Below are 15533 nucleotides of genomic sequence, written 5' to 3'. Positions count from 1 at the left end.
CAGCAAATGCCTTCAGCTCTGGTAGCATTTCTTTGTGCAGTGTGTGGCCAGGAAAGGTACTTGTAGAGACTTGTTTTGGGGAAACAAACTAGAAATAAACTGAGTGCCTATCCAAAGGGGGGTAATTGAATATGTTATGACGTATCCAAATTATAAAAAGAAATGAGCTAATCCCATAACTGGCCTATCTGGAAGATGTGCTCAATATATTATTAGTAGTAGTATTGCTAATTGAAAGAATAGAGAAATTATTCTTAAAATTTCAAGAGAAGGAAATAGTAATAGTAAAATCCAATTTTTGTGAAACAATTATGATAATCTCACATATCTATTATCTATTTTTTACATACAACAGGAACATAGGGAAAGTTGTCAAAAGATACACATTGTCCTGTTAACATTGATGATGGATAAAGTTATTCAGTTTTTCTTTTACCTGTCTTTGTACTGTTGCCGTATAACTACTAAGGAAAACTATTAAGATTAAAACCTAGCAAACATAGACAAAGGGAAAATGCATAGGGGTTTTGATGTATTTTACAGTCTCTTTTCCATCTTGTTTCCTCCTATTTTGGAAACTTCATGATTGTGGTACGTATTTTAACTGAATAATACTTAGCCATAAAGAAGAATGAAATTATGGCATTTGCTGGTAAATGGATGGGAGTGGAGACTATCATGCTAAGAGAAATTAGCCAATCCCCCAAACCAAAGGCTGAATGTTCTCTCTGATATAAAGATGCTGGCTCACTCTAGGTGGGAGGGAGAAGTGGAGGCTCACGAGATTGGACACGGGGTAATGGAGGGAAGGGAGGGGGCTGAGAATGGGAAAGACAGTAGAATGAATCAGACATAACTTTCTTATGCTCATATATGAATACACAGCCAGTTTAACTCCACACCATGTACAATCACAACAGTGAGAAACTTCTTCTACTCCATGTATGTTTAATATGTCAAAAAACATTCTACTGTCATGTATAACTAAAAAGAACAAATAAAAATTATTTTTAAATGGAAAAAAAAAACAAAGAAACTGCATGATTGAAAAAAAATGAGTTTTGTCCTCTGACTAAATTTTAGTTGGTGAATCAAAGAGTATGAAAAAGAGATAACATTATACTTGGGTTAGGTCCCCTGGTTTTGTGCTGTTCCTCCAGCTCAGGACACGGAGTTGTGTTTTTTCTTTCTTCTGACATGAGGATAAACTTTTCTTCTTACCCAAACCTAGACTGAGAATGTGGCACCGAAACTGAAAGCCCCAGGGCTCTGGTTTCTGTGGTGGGGTGGGGAGAGAAGTAGCAGGTTGTACAGAGGCAGGATGCTAACTGACTTCAGAGCCCCAGGAACTTCCGGCCAGAGCTGAACAGAACACAGTAAGCTTGCACAGTGGAACAGTAAAGACAGCCCATGCTGCAGGACTTCCGGGGCTCCCTTTGCTGATGGTTGGGGCAGGCTGCTTGAGAGAGACCTGCTTCCTGCAGAGGTCCTCTGCGAGAGGCTTCCTGCTTGTGTGCAGTCATACCAAGTGGGCTAGGCCTTGCTACTGGAAAGGTGGAGATAGTTCATTTACCTTTCAGATCTGCCTGTTGGTCACCCTAAGAATGCTCCCTTGCACATTCAAAGGATACCCCATCCCCAGAGCCATTTTCTTAGACTGCTGCTGTAGTATCCTTACTTGTTTTGCCACCAGTTTTCCCCTCTAGTTCATCATTCAATGCATTTCCAAAGTGATGGTTCTAAAGCACAACTCTCAAGTCACTCCTATGCTCAAAAAATATCCCTGAGTCCTATAGAAGAGAGTCCGAGTTTATTAGTTTGTCATTCAACGCCTTCTATGATCTGATCCTTGTCTACTTCTTAGCCTGCCTCCTGTTTCTCATGCTCCCTTCAAACAAAGCTGTTCCCTGTGCCTGTTTACTCTCTCCAATTTTCATTTCAAAGGTTGCATGGTTCAGGAGGCCAGAGTCAATTTCTCTCCCTTTTTCAGGTACTTCTCATGTGGTATTTTGCTTTATGTTCAAACTGTGTCTACTTGTATACTTCCTGTTATATCTTGGTTACTCTATCAAGGGAAAGATTGACTATGACATCTCAGCGATAAATTTCTTATACTTAGTAAATTTCTTATGTGTAATGACTCTGTTGAACTGAGCTGAATGTGGTCATCTGAAATGTGCCAGAATAATTTTTAGAAAACATATCTTTCATCTCTTGTTGGGTTGGCAGCATGTAGAAAAATAAAGGAAATACAAACTTGGTTGGTGGCTCTGCAAGGAAATATGATATGACTGGCCTTTTGGGGTAAGATTTTCCATTTTATATTATCAAATGTTTTTCAGTCTCTTAGGCTCCTCTCTCTTCCTGCTGTCTTATCATTTCCCTTTGGCGTCTGTCACCTTGCTATGATTTGGGGTGGGAAAATGAAAGATGCTTCCTGGAAGAGTGCACAGAGGACAATCTCTAAAGAGATTTGCATTCCTTTTGATTTTCCTGGTTTTGTGGACAGCAGGGGACCCTTCACTCATCTCAGGTAGATACCAATTCAGATCCTGGTCAACCCACTGCCATAGACTTGCAAGTGCTCAGGACAGTCAAGGTGAGGGAGGAGACTCAGTTTGCATATGTCCTTAGTCCCCTACCTGTGCAGACATGGGTGAGTTAAACTGCTCTCTCCCTTTCCAAAAAATGCACATGGAATTCAAAGACACACATGCACGCATGCACGCACGCACGCGCGCTCACACACACACACACACACAGAGACAGAGAGAAGCAGGAGTTAAGGGAAATTGTCATGACTTTGCAAAGTCTTGGTTATGTAGAAAGTGACTTGCTAGTATTTTGAAAGAATCCAGGCTATAACAAATTTTAGACTAATTCAGTTTGGAGTTTTCCTGAATATTGAATGACTTAGTGACTAAGTTGGCCCATTCATCTCACATATAGTAGTACCGAGCCTCTTAAATACAGCAGGAGTTGCCACTTATTTTGCTACAGTGATGGGCCATTTTCTGCTATATTTTTAATTTATTTATTTTTGGTACTCGAGATTGAACCCAGGAAGGCTTAATCACTGATCCACCTCCCCACCCACCCCCCTTTTTTTTTTCTGGAGACAGGGTCTCACTAAGCTGCTTAGGGCCTTGATAAACTGTCGAGACTGGCCTTGAAGTTGTGATCCTCCTTCCTCAGCCTCCCAGATTATTGGGATTATAGGTATACTGCTGTATATTTTTAAAGGAACACTTTGCATTGTTGTCCTTTTTGGGACAAGGGATGCACATAGTAAGTAAGAATAAAAAGTCATGTATTATATCCTAAAACTGAAAATGACTTTCTGTATCCAAACAGGCAAAGAAATTATACTGAATACACTTGCCACCCTGAAAATCATCTTCTGGCCATATGATTTTTTTTCCTCTACAAAGAAATACTTTTATTGATTCATATTATTAAATCATCTTTTTGTTGATTCATATTATTAAATAATCTCTCATATTTGAAATGACATGAATTTAACGTGCTATATGATACAGTTGTACAAAGAATGTAACCAAAATGAAGATGGGGGGAAAAAACCCCTATTTAACAGTTTTTCAAAACAGGAAACAGTTGTAGAAGGACATATTGTTGTTCTTTTTTTTCCACTTAAGTTATGTTGATTTAAATATTCTGTATGAACTAACCTCTGAGATCTGTCATGCTTTTGCTTAAATTGGCTTTTTAAAAAAAATTAACTCCCCAACACTATTTAATTAACTCAGCTGAAGTTTAGAGTTGATCTCAAGCCATTTGAAACGAGATGGAGTGAGAAAAGGATGTGAGGAGTTGGCGGCAGATGCCGATGAAAACATGGCACTTGGCAAAGCGCGTCTGCCTTGTTTTGCTTTGCGTTTTTCTTTATGGGTATGGCCTATGTTTGAAATGTGATGATTTAAATTCTGTGATCAAGTGACAGTTCTGACTAAACAGAGCTTCCATCTGCAGAGGTTCTGTGAGTGTGTGTGGGTGGGGAATGGAAGTGTTCCAGAACTAGAGGAAATAACCTCAACTTCACCTGGAAACATTAGTGTCTCCGGGGCAGGAGTTTTAGGCTATATATAAAGAGTGAAGGAAAGTGAGCCAAATTTGCATCTAGGAAGAGAGCCAGCATCAAAGACCCAAAAACAGTATTCGTAGTTTCCACTCTGTCCCTGTAAGTAGTCTTGGGGTGCCTGTGACAAAGGAAGATCAGAAAGGCCCTTCCTTGGATTGTGGCCACTGCCTTCTAACTGCATCTCAAACTCCAGCCTCCTCCAAGGCTCAGTGCTCCCCATGGCCTGACTGAATGTTTGCAGAAAACTCCATTCCTTTCTCTTGCTCAAGATCCTAGTTCCTGTTTGTCCACGAGATTAAGTTAAAATGCCTTATGCTGGCATGGTGTTCCCCCAAGCCAGCTATTTACTTTTCTAACCTCATGTTCTATTTATTTCCCAACGTGAAAAATGTACACCACAATCTTTCTTCAAAGTTTAGCTTAATGCCTACCATCTCCATCTTTCTGATAATGCAAACGCAACCCAAGGCACCCCCTCCCCCTTTGAAAGACCATAGCCCTTTGTTTCCTGACTTTGGGTAAGACTGTCTGAAAAATTAGCTATTTTCTTGAGAGTAACCATATAGAGAAAAATAAAAATATGGCTACTGTTTAGTGTGGAGAGAGACTGTATGTCCTATGTGTGGTAACTTTTATGCTTGTGGGCCATCAGGTTTCAGTGTTTCTCCCTAGGGAAGCATGTTGAAACTGAAGTGAATTCCTGATATTATGTTATATTATATTATTATAAAGATGGCATTGAGCTGAGGTACCGAACTGGGAAAATTAGGAAAACTAAGTTCTTGGTCTCAACTTTGCCACTAATAGGCAAATCATTCAACCCCTTCAAAGCTCCAAACAAGGAATTTGTTTCCTTTGTGAGCATTGGGAGATCACTGAAGAAAGGTATAACTGTACAGGTTTATACCATTTGTAACCTTAAGTAGTAAAATTACAGTCTCAAATCCCATCAACTAGGCATGAATGTGTGGCACATTTTGATAAGCCAGAGAGAGATGATGTACAGTGAGTTGTTATTATTTGGTTTCACAGTTTAGACATTTGGGTACAGAGAAGCTGTGTGACTTTTGACGTTGCCCAGTGTGACAAAGACCAAATAAGAGTCCGTTTGATTTTTGTTCCCCTTCCTGTAAAATCTTCTTGTATGATGGTCCCCTCTGCCTTAGAGATGGTATTGAGTGGATTATAATCCTAATCTGATTTATTTGTTTTGTAATTTTTAAGAACATCTTCCAAAATCCTTTATTTATTCTCTTTGTAGGATGGACATCAACACTTGTCTGTGAAGGCTTGTGAGATCGTTACTTCAAAGTCAGCAGTAACCACTGTTTCCACTGAATGCACTCTAGACATCTATCTGGTCTCGTACATGGGGACATGGCATATGTTGTGCAACTTCTTAAACACATAAAATGGCTATCTTAACTTTGTTTTGTAGATAGGCAACTATGGCTAGGATTGAATCCCAGGTCAGTTAGAAATCATAACACTGATCTCTGTTCTTAGGTAAAAAGAGAGATCACAGGTCAGTACAAATCAATAGTACCTCCAGATTTGAATTTAACCGATACTATTGTTTCTTGGTTTCCTTTTTCCTAACTTCCTGTGAGTGACCAGTAGCAAAGTTGACATACGTGGGCTTCATTTTATCTCATGTTAGCTGTCCCCAGGTGAAGATGCTAATGAGCAACATTATAGAGCAGAGAAATAGCCAAGGAACATCTCAGATAAGGACTGAGCAACAAAGGATATGAATGTTCCACAAAATGGGAAATTGGCCCTTAAATAGCCATTTCATTTTCAGTGCCTGTGTGTAATTCTTATTTTGGAAAAGGTTAGGTAAAAAAATTAATTTTCTCCATTTTTTGATGAAATGCATTTCATTTTTCATCGTGTTTTAGAGTTAACAAGTAGCTACTTAGAGGATATATATTATCACTTGGAATTTATGCTTTTTCTGTTTTTATTAATAATTGGAAATATTAGAAACATTTACTCTGCAGCATTAGCTATAAGAGACATTTTCAAACATACAGTCCTGCCTCACTCTTTAATTAAAAAAAAGTTTATGAGGGCTTAGTGTATTTTATATAGTTCTGATGACACTTAAACAGATTTTGACTTTATGATCATCATTATCTTTCTGTGATGGAGTGAACTTCTTCCCAAGTAAAAAGTAATCTATACTTAGGAAGTACCTAATGGCAGTTATAGCAGATCACACAGTAGGACCCACATGAATAGAGTTAGCAAGTTTTGTCCATTAAATCTAGTGACTCGAACAAATTTTTATTACCCTTTTGGAAAAATGCAAGCACTGCCTCATGCAAAAACCAGTTGTTACCTAATGAAGTGTTTCAGCTTGTAGATGTAAGTTGATGGCTTCATATGGCCGCATGGTGCTGCATCAGCTATTAGCTACTAACTAATAGCATGTTCCCCCATTGCTCCCATCTTAGAATGCTCAAATATGGGCAGATGTTTAGAATATCATTTTTTTAAAACCTTTTGGCTATTGATCGATTCCCAGCATCCAGTCCTGATTAGAATGCAGGGTGTTTTCTTTCAGATTTGGAATTTTTAATTACCTAATCAGAAAAAGACAAGTAGGAATTTGTAATGAGCATCTCCTGAATGCTTCTTGGACTTATTACCATAGTCTGTAGTTCTTGATGCTCAGTGACAACCTCACGCATTGCTTATCTTTCAAAGACTAATTACTAGTAAAGAACATGCAGCTCTAACAAAGAGAAATTGTAGTGTATTGTACAGCGATTTTAGCAAAAATCGTATTGGTGGTCTATTATGAAATCCTTGTAGGGATGGGGGTTGGAAAGACAGCCTCATTGCAGGGTGCAGTGGATAATCTAAACCAGTGGAGTTCACTCTGTAAAACACACAGTGGGTTTTATTCTTAAACGAATGACATGTCTGATGCCGTTAGTAACATATTTTCAGTTGAATTGAGGGAGTAATTGAATTGTTTTGCTATTCAATGTTTTGCAATGATGAAGTGATAACTTTAGTACCTGGGGGTGGGGGGAGATAGCTTTGTTCTTATTTCCTAAAGCCCTGGACACTCAGGGATCAATAGGAAAGTTGGGTTGTTTTATTGTTCATTTGTTCTTTGTATACACATGGTGTGTATGTATGTTTCTTATTACTTTCTTGGAAGCTTGAGTTCTTTTATCCTTTAAATAAAGTGGATCCTTCAACTACCTCACTTGGCTTAATCACACAACCTGAACATTTAACTCCAGGTAACAAATGACCATCTTGCTCCCCCTAGTGGAATTGTAACTCTACTTCAAAGTTTGAGAGTTAAATGTCTCACTAGTACATGTTTGATTTAATGTCTTATTTTTGGAAAGTAAATATTTTTCCAAGTTTATTTTTGAAGAATGAGAATAAAAAATATTGCAATGAATGAGATAAAAGGGATTCAGGTAGAGACAGTGGTGTTCTGATGATAAGATCTCACTTCCTGGCGTTAGCGAGTTTAGCTACAAAACGTATAGTGGCCGTCAAATTCCAGGACCTTTCTGTTCTTCACTTCTATCCTTGAAAGGTCAGGTGTCATCAGCCTGGTGGGCAGTCACCTCTAGAAGTCACTGTCCACACTCCTGGGGAAGATGCAGGGTGCTGGTTATTGGTGATATGGAAAGACAAGAACTAGTCCCATTCCAATAAATATCACTTGTGCCATTGGAAACTAGGTTCAGGAAGTATCCTTCTGCCTTCTGAATTTACTCAAGAGACCATATCAGTATTCGCAGCATATGGTAATTATCCCAAGCTAATAGCTGCTAAGTCTTCTAAAAAATTCTGGTAATCGAAGCTACAATAACTGCCAACTCTTTTCACATTTTCCTTGCCACGTTTGATTTAATGTCTTATTTTTGGAAAGCAAATATTTTTCAAGTTTATTTTTGAAGAATGAGAATAAAAAATAAAATATTTGTTTTTCAGGTGATCCTTGTTATGATTTAGTGTTTATTGAACTTTGTACTCCATTCTGTATCCTCATATGTAGATGCTAGAACTGAAATGTGGGAAACCATTAAAAAAATATAGCCCTCTACTTGGTGAGGAATACATTCCAAGACTCCCATGGGGTGTCTGACACCACAGATAGTAATTCTCTCTATATAAAGTTTTTCCTATACATCCATACTTATGGTGAAGTTTAATTTATAGATTAGGCACAGTAAGAGATTAACAAAAATAATAAAACAAATATAATAATATACCTTAATGAAATTGCCTGAGTCACTGTTATGCTCTGAGGCCATTAATAAGTAAGAAATACTTAAACATGAGCACTGTGATTCTCTGACAGTCACTTTGATAAATCAAGACAGCCACTAAATGATTTATGGGCAGGTAGTATATACATAATGGATACAGTGGACGAAAGGTTGATTCATATCCCAGGTGGGGCAGGCATAAGATTTCATGATGTTATGCACAATGGCACACAATTTAAAAGTTATGAGATTACTTACTTCCAGAATCTTCACTTAATATTTTTGGACTGTGGTTGAGTACCATTAACTGAAACCCATCGAAAGTGAAACTGTGGATAAGTTTCAGGGAGGGGCTATTATATCTTTATATACCAAGGATTAGCACCCTGCTCTTTTGCAGGTAAAGCTTTACTTTTAAGCCTCATCAAGGTTAACATAAAAGCTATAATGGATATCAGATCAAAGGGCAGTACAGTATATGCCCTCAATAACTTATGAATAAAAATATTGCAATTGGAATATTTCCCCTTTCTTAAAATTATTTAAAGAGACACTATTTAGATGCATTATGTTCCAAATATTTATCCTAAGATTTACTGTTTACCTGGGGAAAAATGAAACAGCAGAGTTGAATTAAAATTTCATCAAAAAAGAACATCAAAATGCTCTCTGGGTCTGTTTTATTTGAGGTGTATAGGGGGGAAAATCAAGAGAAAAGCTCATAATATTAAAAAACTTCTGTTTGCTCATGAGTCAGAGTAATTTAGTTCAAGAATTACATCCATGCAAACATACAGCTTTCATTTAAGCAAAGTGTGAATTTTGGAGTTCTGGTTTGGAATTCTGTTGTGTGATGCTTGTATTCACAATTGCAAAGGCAGATGTTGCTATGGTCACATAGCACAGCTGGACTATAGATGTCCATCTAGAAGGCTTTGAGCCATGGAGAGCAGGCAGTGTTTGAATGGAAATCAGCATATCTCTCTGCATATATGCCTAAGCGTAGCTCTGTATGTGTACAGTGTACACATGTGCAGCTGTCAGGATCTGAGTGCATATATAAGCCTGCAGCGCTGGAGAAGTTACTACCACAGCTCAGCCTCTTCCCAATGGATGTTGGGAATTTTGCGCACAGACAATATGATACAGAGCCGCTTTTAGCAGTGCCCAGGGATATTTGGGAAGCTCCACCACAAACCTCTCCCTTCATAAGGACTGTTCTGGTGACCTTCTCTGGCAGCTGTGTCAGAGTGCCTCTCCTTGGGGACATTCCAGGCATAGCTTGGAAGGCTTGCCTTTCTTGAGAGGCATGAAGACCTAGTGAATGCAACAGAATATCTGTCTGCATTCCTTACACTCCTGAGGGATAGGCTTTGCTTACTTTGCTGTGTTCCTTTAAAGTGACTGACTGGTGCATTAATGACTGGGGGTAGGTTTGCACCTTAGAATCTTATTTTCTCAAGGGTAGAGTGAGCACTGTTGATTTAACGCCGAAATCCTGTCACACCTGGCTTTTCTGTGTCATCTATGGTTGTTGGTGTTTGGTTTTTAAAATTTTTCTCTTAAGGTTCAAAAAGGCAGAAATGCACATATGAGCATTTAACTGTGAGCATGGCAGAGAATTATGAAACAGATAATTGAGATTCAGCTGGAGGCTGGGTCAGCAGGTAGTCAGCAAGAATGTGGAAGGACCTCCTTATTTTGGGACAGAGCAACCAGCTAAACTGAACCAGAAGAAAACCAGTATTCTTTTCAAGATCATCTTTCTCGCAACTTAGTTGTTGGCAATTGGAGAAAATATATCTATACCTTGGAAACATAGTAGACCTGACAGAGCATTTGGGAGTGGGAGGGATACATCTGTCCATTTTCTGGTAGCTTTCATGACACAGGGGAAACCTGTGGACAAACATCTGGCATGTTGAAATATTCATCTGCAGTGTGACATGGTTTCATTAGTGTTTCCTTAAGGAATCTTACTATAGCTACTGTTAATGCTTATATTAGCCCCCCAAACTAACAACAAACACCATCAACACCTGTAAGAAAGGCATCAGGAGGGTTAAAAAAGAGAAAAGAAAGTTTATGGGAATAATGAGGACCCAGACTCCCAAGTAGATAGCATGGGGAGAGGTCAAGGTAGATGATGATATTTTACCCAAAGTCAGTGTTTGGCAATAGTTATTAAAAATTAGATGGTGACTTATTAAAAATCTAGTCCCCTCCATCCCCTAGATATATTAAATCAGAATCTCCAAATAGTAAGTATTTTGATTGATTCTTAATGGAAAGACAAATTTGGGAAACTGCCATTATCTACTTGTCTACTGGGACTAAAATATTTCTAAGTTGTAGGTAAATGTGCAGTTTATGTATGTACATGCTTGTATGTGGGCATATGTGTATGTGATTGCCAAGGATTTTGAAGTTTGAGAAGAAATGGTCAAATATTCCATATTGGCATCATTAAACATCTCTTAACAAAAGCATTTATTCTTTGTTTGGTTACAGAAGGTTTTCCCATACATTACCTCATTTGATCCTAATTACAAACCCATGGAAAAATTGGGCAGCAATAATCAGGCTCAGTCCCAGATTACCCATGGGAATTGGGCTCAGTGTGTGGTTGGAAGTGGTAGAGCTGGCTCTGAAAAGGATTTTTCACCATGTGGGGTAAACCTATCATCCACACCTCCCAAGGCCACTTTTCTGCTTTCATCCCACACTCTAGTCACCAGGTTGATGACTGTTTTTGACATGTCAGGTTCTTTTTTTGTCCACCCCTTTGCATATCTGCTCACACTCCTGGATGCCCTTTCTCCCCAGTGTGCAAACTCATTCATGAAATTGCCTTCCATAAAGCTTTTCTGAATTCGGTTTTGTCCTTACCCACCCCTGACCCCACCAAGCTAGTTGCTCTTTCAGCTGGGTTTCCATCACGCTTGATGGATCCTTCTACTATGTATTGGGGTCTTTTTTAGTATGGATGGGTTTAATAAGAGCTCAGTAATGGCTCCTCTGATATTCTAACCCCTCACTATACTACTTAAATGGCAGATGAAATCATTTTTAAAATAGTACTTATTGGCTAAAGCTATGGGAAGCATTTGAGAAAGATTTAATGGGTTTTCCAAACACTGTCAAAAAAAAAAAATGTTCAGGTGGCCTGAAGCATGGCCACTAACACCCTCTATGAATGGAATTGTTTAAGGCTTCTAAGGAACATTTCTACCAAGAAGTGGAAGAGTGATAGAGACTCTTAGTCTGTGTGGACAACAGCTCATAGACTGGGTGGCTTAAATAACACACATCTATTTTCTTACAGTTCTGGATGCTGAAAGTCCAAGATCAAGGGTTAGCAGGGTTGGTTGATGGCAAGGCCTCTCTTCCTTCTTGCAGTGTCCTCTGTGCCTATTCCTCTGTATGCAGGCTAAGAGAGAACTTGGGAGCTCTGTGTCTTCTCCTCCTTTCATAAGGACATCAGTCTCATTGGATTAGGGCGCCACCCTTATGACCACATTAATTGTCTCCTAAAGGCCCTATCTCCAAATATAGTTACATTGAAGGGATTAGGGCTTCAACATATGGATTTGTGTGTGTGGGTGGGGTGCACAATTCAGTCCATAACAGGGACTAGACACACAAAATCATATGTTAGGTAGTTTCCTTGCCAGGAAATTTTAGGGCCTATCAAAGACAATTTCAACTACAGGTGATTTTCATGTTACACTCACTTTAGTTCATAGCCCAGAGTTAAGAGTGGCTATCTGTCACAGCTTTCAACTTGCATTATAGTTATTTCTTTATGTAAATATCTCTCCAACTAGACTTCCAAGTGAGGGTAGATCTGAACCTTATTTATTTTTGTCTGTTGATTATAATTGTCCAATGAGCTTGGAGCAAATCTTCTCACCGTCTGCCTCTGAATGCAATACAGTGTATTAATTGTAGTTCTAATTCCTGTTCCTTTGTGTTTATAGCCGCCTCTCGTCCAAGCAATCTTCAGTGGTGATCCAGAGGAGATACGGATGCTCATACACAAAACTGAAGATGTGAACGCACTGGTAAGAGATGCTGGGGTTTTGTTGCTTAGGCCTGCTTCACCTGGGCAGGCAAGGCTCTTCTCCTTTTCTGTACTGTGAAGCCCTTTAGTAAATGGTGAAAACTCTGGATGCTTTCTTAGAATACTGTTTTATAAGCCCACCCAATAAAATATAAATTTCAGGAAGGAAATATACTGAGATATGGTTATCAAAATATTAAAAATTAAATTTCTGATATAACATATACTTCTTTATCAACACTTTAAAATAAGATACATCAGATCCCGATAATGACCATAAAAAGTGAAGCTGGACATGGTGGCACACGCCTGTAATCCCAGTGACTTGGGAGACTGAGGCAAGAGGATAGTGAGTTCAAAGCCAGCCTCAGGAAAATTGAGGTGCTAAGCAACTTAGTGAGACCCTGTCTCTAAATAAAATATAAACAAAGAACTGGGGATGTGGTTCAGTGGTTGAGTGCCCAATATTCAGTATTCTGCCCTGCCCCCAAAAGTGATGAGCATAGTCAGTATTTTGAGTTATATACCCTAATCCTAATATCATCTGTGCAATGCCCTCAATTTCTGCTAGTGACAGCGTTGATGCTCTTGTGGCTTGCATTCTTGTGGCTTGCTGTATGCATTCATAATGTAAGAAAATACTAAACTTCAATGAGAAATCAGTACAACTAAACATGTAATATTCTCTTCCAAGGTGATGAGCCCACGTAGCAGGGCTTGGCAACCTGTGTTCCTTCATCTGGATGCATTTATTTAGGCCACCAGCTATGAGGTTTCCATTTTTTTAAATAGTTAAAAAAAAGACAAGAGAAGAGTAATATTTTGTGATCCATAAAAATGATATGAAATTCAAATTTCAGTGTCCATAAATAAGGTTCTGTTGGCATGTGCCTTGCTTTTGCATGGCAGCAGCTGAGCTGAGTTTTTGTGACAGATTATACATAACCTGCAAAAAAAAAAAAATTCTCTCTAGCTCCACAGAAAACGTTTACTGGTTTCTGCCCTACAGGGTTCACAAACCTGGGAGGAATGACTGGCCTAGGCATCCTGTGTTCCCCCTGAAAATGTATATAATAGGTATGTGCCTTTGTGCACCTTGTGTATTTCTTTATGAAAAGGGTCAGGTATTTTATCAGATTCTTAAGAGATCCCTAAAAGATTAAGAATCAGTGGATCTGGAAGGTTTTCAAACAAACAAGCCAACCTGTGATGAAGAAAGGTAAAAAGTGTTAGTCAGTAATTTACTCTTTTAATAGTTTCCTAGAGGTAGGTTGAACAAGCCATTATGTGTGGTACATGCTACTAATTCTCTTAATGTAATTCAATTATTGAAATACTCAAGTCCACCAGGGAGAAGAGTTCTCTTTAAAGTCTCTAGTGTTCAGTGGAAATGACAGAAAGGGTCAAGTGCCTCTTTAGTGTAAGTAGAGTTTTGCCAGGGAGAGAGAGGGTGTTGAAGGTTGCATTTCTATCTGGTTGCTGAATGTTTTATTCAGAAGGCAGGTCTTGTTCTGTGGCCACAGCCATTGTTTCATGGTGGTGCAGGTTGGTGTGACTTTTTGAAAAGGCTTGTAGGGGTTTCTCCCCAGCTTGTAGGGGGTGGGGTGGGGTGGAGGGGAGGATGTTTTGTGACATTTTTTGCAAGGTAAGCACAGATAGAGCCAGGGACAGACTACTGGAGAAGACAATTGGGCACTGATCCAGAGCCTGCGAGGTGTGACCTGTACTTTTGAGAGGAGGCCAGGCAAGTGAGTTCACTGTCTAGTCTTCTGATATCATGGGAGTCCTCCCAGCCTGTTTGGTGGCTGTGGGCCAAGCTTAGGCAAGCCTAAGACAAGGTTACTACCTTTTCCTGATGATCATGAGCCAAGAGAACTTTTGTTCAGTCACACACCAAGAAAGGTTGTGCTGGCTTCTGAATGGCCTTTATTTCTCCTTGGGCAAGTGACAAACAGTTGCTGGCTGATAAAGGTTTAAGAGACATTAACTTAAATTGTAACCCAGCTGTATTGCTGAGTTAGTTAGATAGGTTAGCTGCTCTAACATGTAGACTCCTGAATGTCTGATGGGTGTATGACATGGGGAGTTTAGTTCTCTTAGGAACAGATTAGAGGAGTGACCACTATTCTACATGGGGGCCCAGGTAACAGTCCAAGTTCACTGTTGGGGTCATCTCCAGTTAAGTGAGCCAGAAGGGACAAAAGTGCCCTGAGGAGAAGTGTGGAGAGATCTTTATGGATCAGCTTGGAAGTGGCATGTTTCACTTCTGCTCAGACTCCATTCACCAGAGCTCTGTGATATAGCCACACCTGACTACATGGCTGAAATTATGTAACTGTGCCCCACCAATATTTGGTCGTACATAATCCTAGGGAATTCAAATGATGCCTCTTACTTATCTATGGGGTTGTCTTATCCATTCTACAATGACTGAGTTGAGACCGTGCTAAGTGCTAGAGACAGAGCAGTCTGATAGTGCTTTCTCTCATGGAGTTTATAGCACAGCCGAGAAATCAGGAAATGAGAAATCACTCTATGGCACTTTTTTTTTTTTTAAACTGGGAATGAACTTGGCGGCAATCAACCACTGAGCTCCTCCCCAGCCCTATTTTATATTTTATTTAGAGATAGACTCTCATCTTGCTTTTGCTGAGGCTGGCTTTGAACTTGCCATCCTCCTGCCTCAGCCTCCTGAGCCATTGGGATTGTAGGTATGCACCACTGCACCCGGCATCTGTGGTACATTTTTGTCAGTGAAAATCCAGGGCACTTTGTCAGGGGAGGGGGTAGGTTGATCATGAGGATCTGACAGAGTGATGTGTAAACTGAGGCCTGAAGGACAGTAGAAATTTGCTGTATATCTGTGTGCCACTAAATGTATGGCAGGAGGAAAAGGTTGGAAGAAGGAGGAGTAAATGATACATGAGCAGCTGCATGGCTGAAGGAAGCCTGCCTTCCTTAGGCTCAATGCTCTTCTTTGCCAGTGTTCCTTGGGGATCAGTCCGATTGAACATTTTCCCCGGGGTTGGGGTGGAGTGGGTCGCGCAAGGGAAGAGAGATGGGAGATGCCTGAAGATCTGATCTCTAAGCCTGGAGTGCATTCCAGGAGGGAGGAGGAGAGGCT

At 39.6% G+C, this 15533-nt stretch overlaps 1 protein-coding gene across 1 annotated transcript in view; it reads left to right on the top strand.

The window, feature by feature from the left end:
• Positions 1–15533, top strand: part of ANKRD44 (ankyrin repeat domain 44) — a 300661-nt gene that overhangs the window by 96610 nt on the left and 188518 nt on the right. The window contains exon 2 of the mRNA XM_081261737.1: positions 12327–12410. Within this exon, the coding sequence (XP_081117863.1) occupies positions 12327–12410 (84 nt within the window). The remainder of the gene's footprint in view (positions 1–12326; positions 12411–15533) is intronic.

This window comes from Spermophilus citellus, assembly GCF_964194105.1.
Source record: "Spermophilus citellus genome assembly, chromosome: 11".
Lineage (NCBI taxonomy): Eukaryota > Metazoa > Chordata > Mammalia > Rodentia > Sciuridae > Spermophilus > Spermophilus citellus.
Note: the sequence above shows the minus strand (reverse complement) of the source record. Positions and strands in the feature narration are given on the sequence as shown.